Source organism: Hippichthys cyanospilos, chromosome 20 (genome assembly GCF_059441005.1).
Source record: "Hippichthys cyanospilos isolate Australia breed blue-spotted pipefish chromosome 20, RoL_Hcya_1.0, whole genome shotgun sequence".
NCBI classification, from domain to species: domain Eukaryota; kingdom Metazoa; phylum Chordata; class Actinopteri; order Syngnathiformes; family Syngnathidae; genus Hippichthys; species Hippichthys cyanospilos.
The window spans coordinates 13,132,306-13,153,724 of record NC_142388.1 but is presented as its reverse complement, the minus strand read 5'-3'; the positions used below and the strand labels follow the sequence as shown (position 1 = coordinate 13,153,724).

At 37.9% G+C, this 21,419-nt stretch overlaps 2 protein-coding genes across 3 annotated transcripts; one reads left to right on the top strand and one right to left on the bottom strand.

Moving 5' to 3' along the window:
• Window positions 1-1,599: 1,599 nt before the first annotated feature.
• Window positions 1,600-11,391, bottom strand: ppil4 (peptidylprolyl isomerase (cyclophilin)-like 4). 2 transcript variants are annotated; one of them, XM_088402722.1, is made up of 14 exons: window positions 11,307-11,391; window positions 11,002-11,069; window positions 9,057-9,121; window positions 8,859-8,976; window positions 8,636-8,778; window positions 8,424-8,520; window positions 8,064-8,180; window positions 7,853-7,977; window positions 7,702-7,768; window positions 5,501-5,612; window positions 5,321-5,417; window positions 5,073-5,211; window positions 2,385-2,400; window positions 1,600-2,342 (listed from the first exon to the last, which is right to left on the bottom strand). In XM_088402722.1, the coding sequence occupies exons 1-14, from the start codon at window positions 11,374-11,376 to the stop codon at window positions 2,218-2,220; spliced, it is 1,359 nt and encodes a 452-aa protein (XP_088258848.1). In that variant the 5' UTR covers window positions 11,377-11,391; the 3' UTR covers window positions 1,600-2,217. The 2 variants fall into 2 exon arrangements, with proteins under 2 accessions (XP_088258848.1, XP_088258847.1); XM_088402721.1 differs by having other exon boundaries at window positions 1,600-2,400.
• Window positions 11,392-11,407: 16 nt separating this feature from the next.
• ginm1 (glycoprotein integral membrane 1) lies at window positions 11,408-21,235 on the top strand. The gene is made up of 8 exons (XM_088402723.1): window positions 11,408-11,571; window positions 11,944-12,033; window positions 12,112-12,211; window positions 14,974-15,128; window positions 17,101-17,260; window positions 17,331-17,551; window positions 18,948-19,111; window positions 19,193-21,235. Exons 1-8 carry the CDS (start codon window positions 11,497-11,499, stop codon window positions 19,293-19,295), a joined length of 1,068 nt encoding a protein of 355 aa, XP_088258849.1. The 5' UTR covers window positions 11,408-11,496; the 3' UTR covers window positions 19,296-21,235.
• Window positions 21,236-21,419: the final 184 nt, after the last annotated feature.

Genomic DNA, 21,419 nt, shown 5'->3' with positions numbered 1-21,419 from the left:
TCTGAGTTCTGAGCCTAATTTACTAAATAATGCCTTTTGGGGGGAATTTAATAACTTCTATCCTGCATTTCCTGGCTAAAGCCAATCAGAGTGAAAGTGTCACTTTGCGATGTGCCCATTGGCAAGTTGAATGCTGTCACACGTTTGTTTGCAGAAAGGCATCCCAGAATGCTTTCCTCGGCTATGTGCTAGTGATTTATTCATTCATACCAAATTAAAAAACAAAAAGCCCCAAAATCACTTAATTCCGAACATTGGTTTTTACTTTAGGTCTGAGGTCTACAGTGAATGCGCTGGAATGGCAGTTTAAAATTTTCTCTGAAATTAGGAGGGTTTAACTGTATGAGGTGACAAACTTAACAGTGACAGGCAACACGTAACAATTACAAAAACAGATCAAAATGACGCACAAAACCTACTGTTTTATTGGTCTTAGTCTGTCGTTTTTAATATGCTTTCAACATTAAGCGGTCCGTCGGCAAAACGTTGGTCAGTGATGGACCGACACAGTTTGTCAGTACCGACAAACATTCTGTCAGTACCGAGAAACTACCTTAACAATTAAGAGTGGATCCCCGGTTTACGACGTCCCTGCCTTACTTTTTTTTCACCTTACGACGTGAAATGAGACCGTTTTTGTCCAGTCTTTATGCCATTTTTTTGCCTTACGACTTAAAAAAAAACCTTCACTTCTCAAACATGGCGGTCAGTGTGCGCGTGTGTTGCCAGGCGCATGCCAGGCATGTCACTATACACGTAACTACTTATGTCACTACAATGCTGGTCTGCTATTAGTCGGCGTCACGACTCCTTAAGATACTGGTATGCTATTGGCCGGCGTCACGGGAGTCACTACGAGGCTGGTCTGCTATTGGTCGGTGCACGGTTTCAAAATGGTGACATGTTAAAGCTTTGATCTCATGTATGTAGTTACAATATCATATTTATTGTGCATTCTAGAGCTTGATTCAAACTTAAATTGGTTAGCCATGGGTCCCAAGATCGCTAGCAATGTCAAAGAAAGAAGAAGATGATTAGCATGGAAACGAAGCTGGAGATAATCAAGAAATACAAAAGAGGATAGGCTAGGCTACCCTCGCTAGGGAATATGGCCGTAACAAGCTCCTCATGTCACTCAAAGGTAAATAAATCCTTTAGATATTTTTTATGATGTTATTTAATTGTAAACATGTTTATTGTATGAAAGTAGCACTTACTACACTATTTTGTTACCTTTTTTTTTTAATATGTATATACAATTTTGATATTTCTACCTAGAGTTTTACACGCATTAGCTAATTAACACAGGTTTGAATTGCCCGCCATACGGCGAATTCGCGTTACGAACAGAATAAACTCGGAAACCAAGGCCCACTTTACATAACTGTGGCATTTAAGCAAGTTGTGCATAAGCTATGAATAACTATATTAAACAAGATCTAAATGTTAAGTTTGTTAAAAACTGAACAAAATCAGTATATTGTTGTCTGGGTATTTTGAACAAGATTTACTTTTAAATAGATCAACCCTTCAAATTTGTGTCTGTTTGGTTCATTACTTTGATTAAAATTTATTTAAATGGTAATTGTCCAGAAAGACTGAAGAAAAATAAAACTATTTTATTGAGCTAGTTGTAGGAGGTAGGAGCAAAAAAAAGTTGAGTTGAATCACATTTCAAGAGCTTAATCAGAATTACAGTACACAGTATTTATTGATATTCACCTCCATCCAAGCAACCTTTTCATCTTGCCCAATTGAAATGATTCCACAGTTTGTTGACTTACATCACATGGTTATCCTGCTCTTAAACGTGTAATTGCATCATTTAATTAATTCATCAAATTGTATTTTTTTTTTCATTGTAAATACAGTGGGTAAGGGGACTAAAAAATCTCAACAAAGGTTTTTTTTTTCCTCCTGACATTTCGTGTCAGTTGACTGCTGGAGTCTGCAGATAAGTCACCCACACTATAAGTACTCATGATAATTTGACCAATCTTTTCCCCCTGAACTTCAAGTCTTCATCACGTCAAGACAATTCTATACTTCTAGTTTTGTGTGTACAGTATGAGCCTAATCTCACAAATGAATTCCTTTCCAATAGACACACCCCTATATGTTGTAGAAAATCTTCACAGAAGCTCTTAAATCAGAAACGGCAGCACATAACGGAAACGTTTCTCAATATTTTTGTAAGACGGATGAAGAGGATGCCGTTCATCTGTATCTGCTTCTGTCCTTGTCCTTGGACTTCCTGGGCGAACGACTGCGACTCCGTCGACTCCTGCCATGTTCCTCTTTGGCGGGTTTGTTCCGGGACTTGTCATGCCTACGGTCCCTGTCTCTGGAGCGGGAACGTTGCCGGTCCATCTTTCTGTCCCGCTGGGAGTCCTCATCATCCTGGAGATATGAGAGAAAAAAAAAATCATATATATATAATAATAATAATGACTATATATGTATGTGTATATTATATATATCAAAAAAAATAAATAAATAAGATTTTGGTCATGCAAAAGCCGCACTGGACTATAAGCCGCAGGTAATAACATCAGATCTTTATGCAGAAAGATGGGATATGAAGTTTATAATTTTTTTTGTCATTTTTTTTTTTGTAATTGTCTGCCAACACCCTCTCTTTAATAGACTGAATATGCCTGCATGTTTAGACCCAACATATTTATCGATAATGGATGGGTGATGGATATTTTCAACATTAACAAAATATTGTTAAATCGGAGTTAAAAACCGAAATCAATCCTTCAATAGCATGTTTTTTTGTCTGCCTTTGTTTGACACATTATTTTTGTGAACATAAAAACACATTCCGCATAATTCAGTTATACAATTATAAATATATAAATAAAATCACATATACTGTGTACTGTATATAAAATTTACACATCAATTTAGACATACCGTATTTTTCGGACTATAAGCCGCAACTTTTTCCTCGTGAGCTGAGCCGTGCGGCTTATATTCGAGTGCGTCTTATCTTCGTTTTATTTTTTTGTTTGTTTGTTTTTTGTGTGCTAGCCATCAGGAGAGAAAACTCGAAGAGTTTTGAAAATAAATCATTAAAAATGTCTATATTGAAAAAAATTGATTATAAATGTTTGTGGTGTGTAAATTTGATGTAAGGTATATATGATTGTATTTAAATATTTATGATTGTATGTATGAATTAACTGCAATGTGTTTATATGTTCACTAAAATAACCTAGCCATTAAACTTGGGAGATAGAAGAAGATGCTTTTGAAGAATTGATTATGAGTTTGAACTGCTATTTAACTCTGTTGGTGTTATGTTGTAAAATCCATCCATTTTTGCATACGTATGTTGGTGCTAAATATGCAGGCATGTTGAGTCTGTTAACGAGAGGATGTTGCTGTTGGCAGCAATCTTCCATGCGCTGTCTTCACTTGGGTAAAGAACATCCCAAGTAAGAAGATCAACAAATCATCTCCAAAATTGATGGGTCCGAAGATGACTATTGGTGGAAGATTAAGGAGGATGTTAGAACAATCGGCGAGGAGATGGGAAAGGATGCCCAGGAGGTTAATGGGAGGAGCTATTTGGCATGACAGATAGTGATGATGACTTTTAGAGCTTTTCAACAAGTTCATATTCAGCTGTGTCAAAAAGATAAAGCATTGAAACTTCAAATCGTTTTATTGTTGCAACATTAGTTTAAGCAATTGCATCTAAGTGCCCCCGTCCCCCATAACCGCAACAGTACGTTAATGGATATATGATGAAGAAATGCCTCTAAAGGTAGCATAATTTCCTCATTTTAATAACACAACCATGTGTTATAATTTGACAGCCAAGACCTATGTTTCCACTAAAGTCAGGGGTAGACTTATAGTAGTGTTTTTGTAAAATGCACCTATTAGCAAGATTTGAGTTGTACTTAGAGAAACATGCTTGTACTGGAAGTGTAGATGTGTTCCATTAATATGCAGGAGACATTTATTTATAAAATTTATATCCTTCTTCATGGTAATCATCAGGCTAGCCCAAAACATTGTTAGTAGTTAGTGTCGCCAGTTTAAGGTGTTTACCCTCATGCTAAAAGTCTGGTTTCAACCGGTTTATTGCACTAGCTTCAGTGTATATTCACATCAATGAATATTTGCGAGGTGAAGAGAACCAGTAAGACCTAATTTTTACACACCCTAAAGGCTGAATATCATACAATACCCAAAGAAGGAACAGGGAAGTGAACAGAAGATCAAGTACTGACACCACCTTATTAAATGGCTTGCCCTAGATGGATTTTTGAGATAAATTCTCCTGGCCCAAACTCAGCTAGGTTCAGGGAATGCCACTGTGAATGTGATGTTTTCTGTGATTCTTTCACTTATGAAGCCCTTTGAGAATTGGAGACTGTTGTGGTTAAAGGTCATCTAAAAAAAAAACTGCCTTGAGTCATTAATATGAATATCATGTTTAGACTAGTGGGGGCACATAGAACATATTACTGGAAATTAGCACTTAAGTGCCAATGAAAGGCTTGGCAGAATGTGAAGAACAATTGGCACACCCAAGTTTCTGATACATCGTAAAAATGAAGCGGTTAAGGCAGCGGAAATAAGTGTGTGATCAGAACAAGCTTTGCTGTAATTGAAAAACTGCTGCCCAAAACAGAAGAAAGGCATCTCTTGCAAATCCTTATTTTATAGCAATTACACTTTACATGACAAAAACAAAGCCTTTTTCCTGGGGTCATCTGTGCCCACATCTGGCATCACCTTGCGGGGGGGGGGGCTGCCCCACTATTTTAGAAGCATTGACGTAACCTATTTTGATGTGTTTGGGACAATTGTCCAAACCTTTCACTGGTAATCTAATCAAAAATCTCATCCATAACTTCATATTTTTACATCCTAGTACTTCAGTGTAATAGATTATGGAATTTCACATTTGGTGGATGCCATTTCAGAGAACTAATATTTGTATCAGACTATAAATAAATGGTCCATCATATAACCCTCTTTATTGGAAAATGGTCAGCAATTTTCTTTCCTTGTGTGTCCTTCGTTTTATCACATTGAGAATTACATTGTACCTTGTGTCTTTTGGACTTTTTGCTTCCTTCGGTATCTGAATGATGATGATGGTGGTGTCTCTTGTCTTTGTGTTTTTTCTCTGTGTGATGACGTCCTGGTGTCTCCTCCTCCTCCTCCAACAGCAGGTCATATCGAGAACTTTTGAGTGGGTTAGGGAACTTTCCAATACCAAATGACAAAAGTGCAGGTACTTGTTCAAATCACTTCTCACCAGAGTACAACATCTCAGGTCAACATGTGAGGATACTCTTGTTTGGGTTTCATTTGATCTTTCAGGGTCAGTTTGGATCGCTTCTCCAAGTCGTTCTCATAATCTTTGAAGTCTTCTTTAGTGTACTTTCCACCTGCAATGCATTATGAGGAGGATGGCTACTCAGTAAAATACTGTACATTTAAAATATAAGCTGCACATGGCAGAATACTGTACCTTTCCCTTTCCATCTGATCTTTGACACCGATTGGCTGAAGTCGACATGAATGCGTCGATCGTCTATGAGCACGTTATCCATTTTGAAGTAGGCCTTTTCGCAGTCTTCTTGCTGTCAAAACACAATTTTTAAAAAAGCAACCATAAAAGACACGGTTAATCCCTTGTTTTTCAACGGTTAATGGGGACCAGAATGTCCCGGTGGAAAGTAAAACACGTGAAGTAGCGCCCCCACTTTTCAATTATTATTATTATTTTTTTAAAGTCGAATATCTTTATGCCATGATCAAACATGATAACATTGGAGAGTTTACACTTGACATACCATTTTATTTTAAAAGAAATCTAGGTAAGAGATTTCCAACGCTCTGGTGAACATTTGTTCTATCGTTTCTGTCTCGACAATATGTGTGTGTGCGTGTGCCAACTGCCTCGACAACAACTGCGTTTGCCGTTTCAAGACTGACACAGTGTGTGTAAAAGTGGGTGTAAAACCAGGCGTCGGGGCGGGAGTAGATTACAACTCCACAGGGACGTGCTGTGTAACTCATTACACGCACCCTGCCTGGCACACGTTGTAAACATGCAGGAAGGAGGCAGAGGAGCAGATGTTATCCAGACCGTCTTACCTAGATTTCTTTTATTCAGTGTATAAGGTTTAATTATTTAAGACTTAAGTAAATATGTGTACTGCAATAGTTCCACGTTCAAGGAAGGCACGTGGCAAGGGCATTTAAAGTTACCCGTCACAGCATGTCTCTTTGCAGTACAGTCTAGCTTTTTTTTTTCTTCCCTAAAAAAATCCACGAAAGATAGAGGGCGCGAAAATCAAAGCACAAAATAGCAAGGGATCACTGTGTGTATATATATATATATATATATATATATATATATATATATATATATATATATATATATATATATATATATATATATATATATATATATATATATATATATATATATATATATATATATATATATATATATATATATAGATGATCGTTTGTCTCTGTGTGCCTTGCAATTGGCTAGAAATCAGTTCAGAGTGTCCCCCGCCGAGTGCCCCAAGTCAGTTGGAATAGGCACCAGCAAGCCTGCGACCCTTGAGGGGATAAGCAGCTTTAGATAATCAATAGAGATAATGGACAACTTTCTTTCCTTTCCGATTAGAAGCTCCATTTGCTAAATTTGAGTCTAATGTAAGCCCCACGTTCTTAATTCAATGTGTTTTTAAGCACACTGAGTATCAGCCATTTGACCAAAAATGGTCGTTTTTAAAGACGATTTCTGCTTAATGCCATGTTCAGATGGAGCGCGAAGAGCGGATGGTTTTATATTGTAGTCAATGGAGTTCGCGCGAAGGGCACGATGACGCGTCGAGCCACGCGATGGAGCGATGTGCGGCACGTAATTATGCGCAACGTGAGAAGTTAAAAAATTTAAACTTTTGTGACGTGTAGCGTCAGCCAATCAGCTTCGGGAACGTTCAACGGCTCACATAGGGGGCAAGAATGAATCATGGCGGCTGCTTTGTGGTCACCGGAGCTACCCAACACGGCTAGCTGAGCTTTCAATACAAAAACAGAGCCAAGCAAGAGCACTCACCAGGCTTGAAGAAAGGCAGAAGGGAGAACTTGGGACAACTGGTTTGTTCAGCGTTTGCTTCCTTTTTTAACAGCTGTTGAACCGTAGTTACTGTGCTAAGCTAACAATAGTGCAGCACTGACAGCACAGTATTTAGCACGTTTGGCAGACGAATATTGCCGTAAAGCGAGGAACACGCAGTGTAAAAAAAGAATCAAGGTGCTGTCGGAGAAATTATTGGCTCTGCCACATCCCGGAAAAGTGAAAGTTCTCAGCAATGCTCTCCTTTCCGGATCCACTGTATAGTGCACAGCAAGCTCACTCCCCTCCCCTTACGTGACACTGTTGCGTGAAAAGTGAACTTCATCTTGACCTCTCGACAAAACGCCCCGCAAAGAGCGTAAATGACGCGCTCCATCTGAACGCGGCATAAGTGTGGTACTGCTGTGGTATGCTCAGTCTACTCTGCATTATTTTTATATTTTTGTCACCCACTTTTAATTTAAAATGATCCAAAATTTCTGATATCCTCTTTTTTGTGCAGGGGGACTCTTTGATAGCACCGGTTAAGCTAAATGCACTGTGCCAATGAGTACACAGTAAATGAAGCTCACCTTTTCAAATTCAATGAAAGCATAGCAGAGGGAATCTCCACTCTTCCAGTCACGAATGATTTCACAACTGTACAGAGCATAAACAATAACAGTCCTTTAAAACAACACTGACATAGAGAGCACATCCATATTAAGAGAAACTTTTGTCCACCTTTTAATATGGCCAAAGCGAGAAAAGATTATTTCCAGGTCCTCATCTGTGGTCACAGGGTTCAGCTTGCAGACAAACAACACATTCTCTGGAGGCTTTATGTCTGCATCGGGAAGATCACCCACCTGGCGGAATAACAGACAGATACTTAACACAAGTGTGAAGATGCATTTTGAGTAACTTCACAAAAGAGTAGAAGCATTTTTTTCACCATCTCCAGCAGTATGGCTCGGGTTTTGGCTTCTTTCTCCTTAAGCCTCTCCTCTACTTCTTCAGCTGCTTTTCCATCGGTATCATCGATCACTTCATCTGCGCCAATCCGACCACTCTTCAACCACATAAAAAAACGAAAAAAAAAACACAGTATTTGGTTGATAGTTAAGTGAATTGAAAATTAGGCTCAATCTTAAATTACATTTAAAACTAAGCTCATCAAAGTCAAGTCAAGGTCAATATTATTTTCCTTATATAGCGAAAGACAAGGTAACTGTAATAATATCTACAGTACATACAGTATGTAAAAATTGCGGGACTTTAGTAAAGAAAAATAAACCAAATATCCTGCACTCACATCTAGCTGCTCTTTGGTGGGATCAGGAGACCGATCAGGCACCGGGAGATCCAGAGGGTCATCAAAAGGGTCATCAAGGATCACAGTGTGGTTAATTCTAATATAACATCACAGAAACATAGCTTTGTTAGATATAATTAAATCAAAACAAATGCCCAACAATACCAAAAAATAAATAAATAAAAATTCACTTGAGCCATGATCGAACTCACCTAATGTCCTGAAATGGAACGAAATCTGCGTCTACAAAAGTCTCATTGATTTTAGCCACAACGTCCAATCCTTCTGACACCTCACCAAAAACCGTATGCACACCATCCAGATAATCCAGATTTTCACCAGTGGTAATAAGGAACTGTTAAAAAAAAATAATAATAAAATAAAAAAAAATCATAATAACTGTTATCTCAGCTGAAGGTTTTATAATACACATACCTGTGAACCATGCTGGTCACCCCCGTTGTTGACCATAGACACCGTGCCCCTTTTTCTGTGTTTAATACGAGGCGTTTTCTCTGAATCGAAGAAACGGGCCTGGTCCCCATACAGTTTACTAATGGCACACAAAAGAGCACATTGTTGTCAACATGCCGTTTTGAAGAACGTTAAGCTATAGAGATTAAGATAACACACCAGAAGATTGACTCTCCACCTCGACCCGTCCCAGTGGGGTCCCCAGTTTGGATGATGAAGTCTCTCTGTGAAAATAAATGAATAAATAAATAATAAAAGAACCAATACATACATTAGTAGTTAAACACATTTTAGTAATTAATGGCATGATGACATTTAAAACAGATACAAAGCTTGACAAAAACTGTATTTTTGGGGCTATAGGGCACAATTAACATCCTTTAATTTTCCAGGTGCACCTTATACATGTAATTCAAATAATAAAGTTGGACTTATGTGCCATTTATGTGTACTAATAATAGGCCTTATAAACTAGTATGCTATATATTGCACAGTAAGGGTGGAAATCTTTTCAGATTTTGGCCTCTTCGATTAGTTTTAGAATTGATTTTTGATTCAAAGTGATTTGATTAAAATGATTCTATTCAATTAAAAATGATTTCTGCCTCTATAAATGTGCAAAGAATCATCAATCTACTTCAATCTGCTTTGCAAGACTGAACAACAGAGGGAAACAAATTGAGGATTTTGTTTTATTTTGTATTTAAGTTTTGATTTGTAAGGAACATGCCTTTTTCCAAAAAAAAACTATGTGGACAACTGCTTCTCTTTGAAGCTAGCTATAGACTGTAAAAATGTTATAGTATAAAACACTATGAAACAAAAATAAAGTGCTTAAATATCACCAAAAAAGGTAGAACAAGATACACTGTCATTTCACAGGAAATTGCAGTTACGAAATATTATGTGGAAAAACAGCTCAAATGAAAAATCTTAATATTTCCCAGTTCATTAATGACAAACAAAATATGAAAATAAGCTTTTTCAACTCAGCAGCTAAATTGAGAGTATGGGCAAAGCAGGACATGTTTGCAACTGCCAGCATCTCAGGAGTATTTGTAACATATCATTGTAGTAGATGTAAGTTATTTAGTATAGATAGTATTTTCTTTTATTTACATGTATGTGAATAATATGTGTGTTTGTGTTCGCATTTTTTTTTTTAATGTACATGCTGAAGTTTTGTGTTGTGTTGATTGTAGACCATTTGCTTTCTATTCAGTTTGAGTATTTGTTCCTGGTTAGTGCATTTATTTTACGTGTGCGTGCAATATATAAAAGTACATTAGAACCCGGATAGTTGTCCGGCTCTTCAGGCCAAGGCGGGTCCTGACATCTGATTGGTTACCCTGCTCTTCAAATCAGGTGTTACGACTCACCTGTCAAATTTTGACAGCCGAGGTTGTTGGATAAAATAAATTCATGAAACGGCGGCAATTGCCACGTTGAATTTATTTTATCGTCAACCACACTTGTCAAAGTTAGTAGGCGGTTCTAAAGCCTGTTTAGCTCAAATCTCATCCTATCTTTTGTCATGAACGGGCTGGAAGAATGGCGGCTACAATGACGGAGAACCTCGGTGAGCTTTCAAACAAGTTAGGTAGAGATATTTTAGACCTTGTTGAGTATGTAAAAGCAGAGCCTGCAGAAAAACATTTTATTCAACGTTAAGTAGAAGAATGAATTGAAGTAGAGTTATTTCTGCACTTTGACCCAAGACTGACCAAAGACTTACTCATATTGTAGTTTATTTGAAGCCAATGTACATATTGTTATTAGTATTTGTATTTTGACATTTTTGCTTGAGTAACCACTAATCACGTCTCAACTGTTTTTTTTAGGTTTAGTCGTGTGACGTTCACAAGCTGAGTCATGGATGAGCTATTATGAACCCCTGAGTACATACGATATCATTCACAGTCAACAAGTGGACAAAATATTACCTTTTAACTACAGAAAATGGATACGTCGATTTAATATGGAAACACTATTATTTGTTTTAAATTCTGGGTTTAATATAATATTTATAATACGGACGGAGACCTTTATTAGGCGTCGAAATAGTGAGAATTCTACCTCAAAATATCAGATCTTCTGACCCTACCTGTACATTGTGGATAAGACAGTAGTTGTAGTATTTTATCTTGCATAGTTTCAGGAAGTTGAGGCAAGCTGGAAAGAAGAAAGAAATTTGGTTAAGGTTTTCTTTATATTACACCTCAAGAATGTTTTTATCACTGCAGTTGACTGACTGGACGTTCCATAGCTGCCGAGCAGCTAGCACGCTAAAAGCCCGCTACTGATGCTTATTTTTAAATCTATCAGAGCTTCACCCTCCTTTAGTAAAGGAACAATTAAAACTAACATATGAACGCCGTTGCATTCAACGACAGGCGGGAGCTTTCTAACCTTTTGGCCTTTCTTCTGTGAATAAATCAATTACGATATCGCCGAGCGTCGTTTCAAGAAGGACCGCCATGCCAACGTTTAGGATCTCGCGAGAGGAAAAAAACGTGCTTTCCGTTTCACGGGCATGCGCAGTTCATATTTCCGTGTCAACAGTATTACAGAGTATTGATGCGATGAAACACAATTAAGAATGGCAGGGCTACCTATTTTTATAATATTCCTAATTTTTGTCAGTGTAAAGCAGACTGAGTCATCACCAAATACGGTAAGACATACGCTGGTCAGCTGGTCAACACTGTTATTTTAATTTAGCGACGTCACAGTTCGTATTGTAGGGGTCTGAAGCAAACCGTAAATGTTTCAGTTTTCACGTGTTCGGGTTTATGATGGCCGACTCTTTACTTCTAGGAAGTGATTAGAAATGTGTGTCAGTAACAACGTCTATAACCCAAACACGGAGAATAACGTGGGGGACCTTAGCTCGTTCTGTGCAAACAATATCGAATGACGCTGTGTAGATATAATGAAATGTATAATTACATTATAGCACTGACAATGTGCGATTAGAGGTTCGGTTGATGTTTCTGGGCTGGTATTATTTATGACAATACCGGTGATTAATTATTGATTTTTGTAGGGAAATATTCTAATCAATGTGACAGCGGGGGCGCTGGTCAACGTGACAGAAGGAGCAGTGGCAGATGCCCAAGTGTCGAATAACTTGCAGGTACTGCACACCCTCTCCTGGTTTCCTTCCATCCTGAATGTGTAGCAGTCTAAAAGAAAAACGTTTCTGTTGTTTCAGATTGCTTTTAACATATCCGTGGGCGAGGACGAGGTATTGGTCAATGATGTTCCTGTCCAGTTGTCGGGGGTGACCAGATTCAACTGCCAAGCTCTTCTCTGTAATATTATGTTTTTAATGAAATTAATAACTAATAAGTAGAATTATGAATCAATTTGGTCATGTAGATTAATATGGCCACGGTGCTCATTTTAGCTCTGAAAAGTGTTCACAGTACTCACAATACTAAAATACTATGAGTTCCACCAAGAAATATTTGGTGTCCCAAAAATCATGCAATGAAGAGGACAAAGGACAAGGTTCATATTGCGTTTACAAGATGTGAGGAAAAACAACCTCAACAGATATTAACAATTTCACAGAGAATATATGTATGTGGCCCATAACTTGATAAGGAAAAATGTTTTTCCTCCTGAAGGTAGACCATTTGATAACAACTGCACCATCCAGAGCAGTGGTGTGAAACTCATTTAAGTTTGCAAGCTGCACGGAAGAAAATCTTTTCCCAAGCGGGCCGGACCAATACAATCATGTTAAACACATAACTTTAAAACAAAAACTTCAGTTATTATTCATTTTTAATAAAATAAAATAAAGCAAGTACAACCTCACTATTAATAATAAAATATTAACATTACTATTAATCATAAAACATTAAAAACATTAAAAGTTTTTCATTTATAAAAAAAATCAGCTTGTTTTTGTACTTCACAAAAACATCTCGCGGGCCGCTTTATACCCAATTGTGAGCCAGAACCGTATGTTTGACACCCCTGATCAGCAGCCAACTAACACAAGCTCAAAATGATCATTTTCGCGGCGCCAACAGACAGCAAGCAGCATTATGTTTCATGCAGCTACACTTAAAAAAATTACAATATACTGGCATACTTAATTGACGTCCCTCATCCGTCGCTGCTGTGGGCAAATAACTTTCTGATAGCCATATCAGTTACACTTTAAGCCAAATCAAAATAATAAACTTTTTCGTTCCTCCCGCGCTCACGGAAGGACTATCAGCTACATGTGAGTAAATTACGATATTAATTACCACATTAATTCGCCACGTGTGCGAGTTAACACAGTAGCAGTGAATTATTATAGCAATGCAAATTCCCCCGACAGCTCGTACAGCAAATGAATATGGTTGGCTTGACATAAGGAATAACGTTAGCTAACTTAGCATGAATTTAAAAAAGCTAGCTAGGACTTCATTTAGCTCCCTCATTCCTCGCTGTTTGATCCCTGCTGAGGGCGAATAACTTTCTGATATCCATCTCTGAGTTACACTTTAAGTCAATTCAAAATAATAAACTTACCAACTTCTTGTGATATTCATCTCCTGCCGATATTACCCGCGACTAATGGAAGTATTTTCAGTTACAATTGAATAAATAATCAAATGAATTTGCCATGTGCATGCTATTTATGTGGAGTGAATACAGTAGCACTGAATTACTATACTAAGTAGTTTGCGGCATGTGCGCTCCGAAGTGAATTTGTTTTTACTGGTGAAATTTTTACCCTGTGGAGCATATGCCCCTGCAGCTACCGGAGCAGCATGCGCTCCAGTGAAATCTGACTTGTGACGTGACTGGTCGTAAAGGAAGTCAGAAAATGCTTCAAATTAAAACATGGGATCTCAATTACAGTGGACCCCTGGTTTACGACATCAATGCCTTACATTTTTTTTACCTTACGACATGGACCGCGGCATTTTTTGATTTTTTTTTTTTATCCCCTCTTTACACCATTTTTTCACTTTACAACATCAACAACAATGGCTTCTCAAACATGGCTCTCATACGTCACTCTACACGTCATTGCTTACATCACCACAATGCTGATCAGCAATTGGTCGTCCTCACAACTCCCTAAGATACTGGTCTGCTATGGGTTGGTGTCACGGAGTCAAAATGGTGGCATGTTAAAGATTTGTTCTTGTATGAGTGCTTACAATCATATTTATTGTGCATTTAGTGCTTAATTCAAACTTTAATTGGTTAGCCATGGGTCCCAAGATTGCTACTGATGTTAAAGAGAGAAGTAAGAAGATGATTAGTATGGAAACGAAGCTGGAGATAATCAAGAAATCCGAAGAAAGCTAGGCTAGGCTAGGCTTCCCTCACTAGGGAATATGGCCATAACAAGCTCGTCACGTCACTCAAAGGTAGATAAATTCTTTATATATTTTTTATTTATGATGTTTTTTAATTGTATACATGTATATTATGTATAAGTAGCATGTACTATACTATTTGTACTATACTATATGTTACCAATTTTTAATATGTATGCACAATGTTGATGTTTTTACCTGGGGTTTTACACGCATTAGCTAATAACATAGGTTTGGATTGGCTGCCATACGGCAAATTCGCATTACGATCCCAACCGCGAAACGGATTAATGTCGTAAACCAGGGGTCCACTGTAATGTATGAAAAGAAAGGCATCTGGACGATTTTAGTTTGAAGTGATTCCCGGAAGCATGGCCGTGACAACTATCTAATCGTCGTCTATTTGATAATTTTTATCTTACGCCGTGAGCATTTATTGAACAAAGCTTTGTTCTTTTTTTGTTTTTGTTTTTTTTCTTGTTCTTTTTCTCGCAAGATCAAAACAAACGCGGCAGACGAAGTTGTCAAATGCTCGTAAGATGTCAAATTTTGTTGAATAAAAGAGTAGATGGATAATGATTAATATTTTGATGTGAAAATATGTTGCTGACGCATCAGAGATACATGTTGATTTGAAAGTATGCCTCCCTCGAAAAAAATGCGTCTGGGATGCGGGGACGCAAGCCAACGAGAGCCCTCCTGACTTGATGACACTAATGCATATGATTTCTTGTTTTTGTCAGTGGATAGCATTAATGGAAGCAGTGAATATGAAGGAGGGGACCTGGTGTCTACTGTCACCCGGGTTATGGTGACCCAGAAGCGATTGTCTAGTGACATGGAAGAGGTGGTGTCTTTGCAGGTGTTTAGTGAAGTCATTGAGTTGGAGGGCAAACAGGTACACACCACATGCTTTTATTTTTGTTCAACATGTATAATTGTTTTATATTTTTCAGCTAATACTATTAACCCCTGGGTGTCTGGGGTGGGGATTTTTCACTAACCTTGCCTTATTATCACCCAATGTGGGCTCATAACATCATCAAATAAAATATAGTTTTGCTTTCAACCCCTCAAAATGTTCAGTTGCATCAGCCCTATCCATACATATGTATCTTTACATACAGTATATATATATATATATATATATATATATATATATATATATATATATATATATACGGTGGTCCCGCCTACTTCGCGGTTAATGGGGGCTGTCAACCCCCCGCGAAGTCTGAAACCCACGAAGTAGGGTATCAGTTCCTAGATTTCTATGTACGCCCCAATATAGCCGCAGTAACCATAAACAATCCTTTTTTTTTGTATTTTTTGCCTATTTTATTTCCCTACTTCTATTATTTAACATTAACATTATTAACATTATTTTATGTTCATTAAATAACTAATTTTACTTAGTTTGTTGAGAATGTGTTCTCAGGACTGATTATCTTCACCAAGACTCCGGTGAAAGAGTGTGCAAGTCATCACGTTGAACTTCACATTTATTTTGGCTCATGTATGGTGTATCATGTAGTATCTGTTGAATAATAGATCAAAAACAATCCTAAAGTCAGTCAACTAACATATAAACACTTAATCTATGAATTTACTGTATTTTTAGCCGACATTAGCGGGTTAGCAACAACTAACAACTACTAAGTGCAACCTCTACATAAACAAACACATAAACAGAATAAACACTCATCGCTTACTAAACATAGGCAGTAGCGTGCGTTATCAACATAAATGATAATAAACTATAAATATGAGCTTACATTGTCATTCACTACGTCACCGTAACGAGCCGAATGACGCACAGAGAACGTAAAACGGAATGGAAATGCAATGCGACCCGACAAATTAAAAGCATGCATTTCAAAATAAGATAAAAAATGTCACGAACTCTAACGCTTGAAGAATTCTTAACATAGTTATTAACTAATATTACTTCGTTATTTGATTAATACAGTACTGTATAATGTACTTTTTTGCTTTTTTCAATTTTTGTAAATTTTTGCTCATTTTTTAAATGATTTTTTATTTTGAAATATTTTTTATTTTTCCTGAAAAAAAACGCGAAGTACTGAGACCACGATATCTGAGACCGCGAAGTAGGAGGGATCACTGTATATGTATATATACATTCTTCTGTGTGTGTGTGTGGGGGGGGGGGGGGGGGGGGGGGGGGGACTATTAACTATTCAGTGACGGGAATATGCAGATATAATGTTATGCGTTGCATGCATTTAAACGCTCCCCTGCAACAAAATAAAAGTTTTCCTGCAACATTTAGTTCTTGGATTGAAGCCTTTTGTCAACTACAAGTCCAATTAGCAAGAACTTTGCATTATGGGAGTCCAGGCTAAGCCACTCAACGAAGCCATTCAAAGGCTTGCAAATGTCATTGATTGGCCTCGGTGCTTTTAGGGCGTCAACACAAAAATTTCCATTGAGCCCCGTTCGCGAGTTGCTGTTGAAAGGATTAATACAAAAATCAGGGGAAATTAATGATAAAACATGGGGTTTTCAATATGTCCAAATATATCGACAATATTTCAGATTTTTAATGACAGCAAATGATCCTGACAGTGGCTAAATTTGACACCTATCGGGTGTACCTCTCGAACTCCCGTTTGCATGCGTTGAGAAGGGATGGCAGGACGGCATATTGAAAGTTGACGTATTTTGACAATCTATGCAATATTTTAGCCTCCTATAGTTTTATTTGTATGCCTTTCCTTTGATGTCACACATCAGAAAAATCGAAAAGCCCAAATTGGGTCTAAATTTGCTCCACGGTTTAAAGTGGAAGGAGAACGGGAAATTATTGCACCAAATATGTATTTGTGTGTGTATTTGTATTTTTTCAGGTCCAGCAACCTGATATGTGTGAGGTAAAGATACTGCTGAGTCCAGATTTTCAGAAGCTGGCTCAATTTACCAACATTTACCCAATCGGACACAGCGAGCTCTTCAAAGTTTCCAGAGACAATGACGTGGTGGTCACAGATCCAACAAGCCATAAAAAAGGTATGCTGACCATACTGAATCGGTCATTCAACCTACCAGTAAATCTTGTTCCTTTTCTTTAAATCATCAGAGGAGCAAATGATGCTACAGACAACCAGTCAGTATCCCCTGAAACACACAGAGACGACGGAAGAAGAGATCGCAGCCCCGGGAAAACTCCCGGAGACTCCGCTTCGCATGGACCCCGATCTTTTGAATGATCTTACACATGAAGACGCTGAAAATGAAAAGCTGGACCAACAAGAACAAATTCCAATTGACGGATCACCAAAGGAATTCCTCTCATACTCGGTGCCATTTTCGACTTTCTCATGGAAACTGCTTTTTCATGTTATAGAAAGCTTGTTCAAGGAAACATAATATTGAATTTACCATATTGCTCATAGCCCAAATCGAGGTTTTTTTTTTTATTATTTGTCATTTTCAACCACTATATTGTGGGGAGCTCATCTAATAACCACATTACTCAATCCAAACTTTTCCACATTCCAAATCCAGATTTTTTCCACATATCCGTGTTTTAATGACATTAATTCGAATGCGATATAAGCAATATGTATTCACAAGGCTTAAAATGATTTTATATACCTCTAATTCGAGATACAGTAGTGGTATGCGTTTGTTTTAGAGCGATTGCACAGAACATCGCAAAAAGGCACTTTTGTCAAGCCTCGCTTTATTGCCTTTTTGTTGTGAACAAGGCCGCGGGGATCATTTTTGAAGGACTTTGATGCATTATGAAAAAGAAAAGAGGGCTTGACTTGTCTCCTTCCGCCTGTGGACTCTGGCATGGATGTCGACAGGTGGGAGGGAGAAACAGCGAAGATCAACCTTGCACGTTCTGATCTCACAACAGTCAGAAAAGAAAGCTTGGTAGAATATCCAAAGTAAGATAATCAGCAAATCATTTCCGAAGACCTCCATTTCTAACAAATTGGACGCGTCCAATTATGACAACCCGAGTCGGAAGAACGACGGCCGGGTGTTAAATGGGAGGATAAATGTTGATGATGACTTTTCGGGTTTTTGGACAAATTAATTTTCAGCCTTGTCAAAAAATTAAAGCATTAAAACTTCAAATTGGTACATTGTTGCAACATTAGTTGCAGCATATTCGTCTTTGCATGCGTTGCACTACTCTCGTTTCCGCCCCACCCCCTCACTCCCATCACCACAACAGTATGTTATTCGATATACGATTAAGAAACGCGTCTAAAAGTAGTGTAATTTCATCATTTTAATAACACACACCATGTGTTATAATTGGACAGCCATATGTAACCACTAAAGTCAGGCGTTTTTGTAAAATTCACCCAAATTGAACTTAAAAAAAAGGGGGGGATGGGGGGGTCATTTCACTTGAACTATGAGACTTATGGTGAAATTCTGAGTCGTCATTTACTTGAACTAAACAGTGCACCTCAAAGTGCAGTACTTGTACCACTGCTAATTTGGCTCACTAATGAATGACTGCCCAAACACAGTTCATTTGTATTTAACTTTATATTACCATTTTCCTACGTTTAAGCCACAGTGTTAATAGTCAACCTGTGCGTAGCCATTTGCAATAGTGTTATTTTCATAAACACTTGGATCCACTTTGGTCCCGAATTTCTAAGTAAAACACTGGATATGAGGACATCCATTGTGATTATATGTCAACGTGTCAACTGCTCTGCCTTGTCAGGCCATGTGTCGCTGGATGGAAGACCTCCGAGAGCGTCTGAGAAACTTCTGCTTCGAGTCGCTTCCCCTGTTTTTCCTGGTTATGTGGGTGGTTGTCATCGGTGTTGCCGGTTCAGCGGTCATTGTCAAGATATTGGACTTGTTCTTCCCAACTTGTGAGCAAAAGTGAGTTTGCTTTGACCAATCATTTTGACCACGGAATTCATCCGCAGACACATTTTAATGTGCACTTTGGGATTCTCACAGGCGGATTTGTCACCTTACGTCATTCACTCCCGTGCCAGACGAGGAGAAGCACACACTGCTGGAGAACATAGAACTAGAAGAAGAGGAAGACATGAAACATTAAATGAGGACTGGACTGTTTGTCGAATGTTCTTTATTTTCTTTTGCATCTTGTTGAGCTAGCAAGTCAAATGACCTGCTTTGCTTGGTGTAAATTTAACACACATGCGATCTGTCGCCATCAAATTGTTTCCCATTTGACTTACATTCATTTCAGACGGGAGTTCATGAGAAAGCGCCGTCAAGCGATCGTGTTTACTAAAAATATGTTTGCTGGCTGTACGTGATCTCCATACACACCAAGTCCTCATTCTTTCACTGGCCATATTATTAGGTACATCTTGATGAATCTTACTCACCTGGATGGCAAAATATTAGATCACGATGGAACTGCTTTCATATTCCACTGCAAACAAGACGTTTTTCCTTATTATACTTCTCTTTTATGTTAGCTGCAAATTACCATTTGAAAAACAGCGGCAATACGCTGTTGATTTCATGATCTAAGTTCAGATGTCTGGTGGATCAAAAAAATTCTATTTCACTTTGGTCAAATGTGTAATTTTTTTAAAATTCGTGTTATTGACCAACTGGCCTTCACGGTATGAATTTTTGTGAAGGTAGCGTTAATGTTGTTTTGGATTAAATCTCATTGGTGTACCTAATTTTATGGCTAGTGAGTGGAAATACAGTAGAATATATGGAAATATTGTTGCACTTGTCGAAGGTAAATTGACACTAAACAAATCAATGTCATAGTGTGTTCCCTCTTGGGTTTTTTTTTGCTTTTGTTTTTAAACTTATTAGGGTCAAGCAACCTAGAAAATTTAATAAATAACAAACAGGAAGACAACAAGGTTCTTTTTCTCGCGAGGAAAGCAGACAGGAATTTGACGGACTCATGGTTACAGATCCTTTCCGATCCTCATTTATTCAGTCCATGCTGCTATCTTTTTCCCCGACAACATCAAGCGCGACCCCATTTTGCATTTGTCTTTTGGTAGGGTCATGGCGCCTGTTTCTCTTTTACAGCTGCTGGAGACACGTCACCTTCTCACACCTTTACAAACAACCCCAACAGAAAACATCCCCCCACTAATCTACCCATATACTTACTGCATAAACTAAATACGGGACAACTGAAATACAATTATTCTAACAAACCCCTTACATGTGAATGAGACACTTGTGACATTTAATTTCCTTTTCACAATGCCCTATGTTTTAGTTTTGATGGTTAGGGGGAGTTTGGTGTGTGTTTGTGTGTTTACCTATCAACACAAGTACGTGTGCACAACACAATTATAAAACACTGAACCTTTTTGAACTTGTGTCTTTTGAAATGTAACTGGACTTAAATCAACATGAATGCTTAAGATAATTAGATGGGTGACTTGAACTAGGCTGGTCTGGCTGTGACTTTTGCTTTTACTTGGCTCCTCTTTATGACGCCCTTAGCACACATACTAGTTGAATTCAGTCAAGACCTTTAAGTCATGTTTGATGAAGAGACTCAGAACTTTACAGTTGTTACACAAACCCAGTCAGTAATGTGTCCAGCAGGCGGTGAAAACCCCTGGAGGATTTGAGGAGCATTTTTTTTTTTTTAACCCTTTGAAAGCATTGAATTGGCACATTGGACCCATATGCATCCGAGGGAGCTCTGTAGCATCTTAGCGGTCCGTTTTAGCTGCACACTGCATGTTGTACCGCATTTTTGAGATGCATGTGGAGTGAATGCACTTTGCTGTTTTGTCTACAGCATGAAACCTCAATGGTAACTTGAACTAGAATATTTTCATTCGAAATTGATTTGTTAGTTTTCTACTAAGTGCTCTTGGTGATACAGCGCTGTATAGCAGGCATGCGCTCAGATGGATTTCATTGTTTGAAGAGTATTTCACCCATAAAATATTGATACTGTATGTTGACATATATTTCATCAATTATAGCTTCACTGCATATGTGTCCATGTAACCCTGTGGATTAAAGGCATTATTGCTATCTTTTGATATTTTTGTCTTCTGTTCAGCCTGTGACTAAAAATACCATTGCCAAACTTGGAAGCAAAAAATGTCTTTGTATGCTCAATTAGGGCAATTCCAACTCAACTAAAACTATAGTTAAAGCCTGTGCTCATTCACATATTTATAAATGCATATGAATTAATGTTATACTGTATATGTCC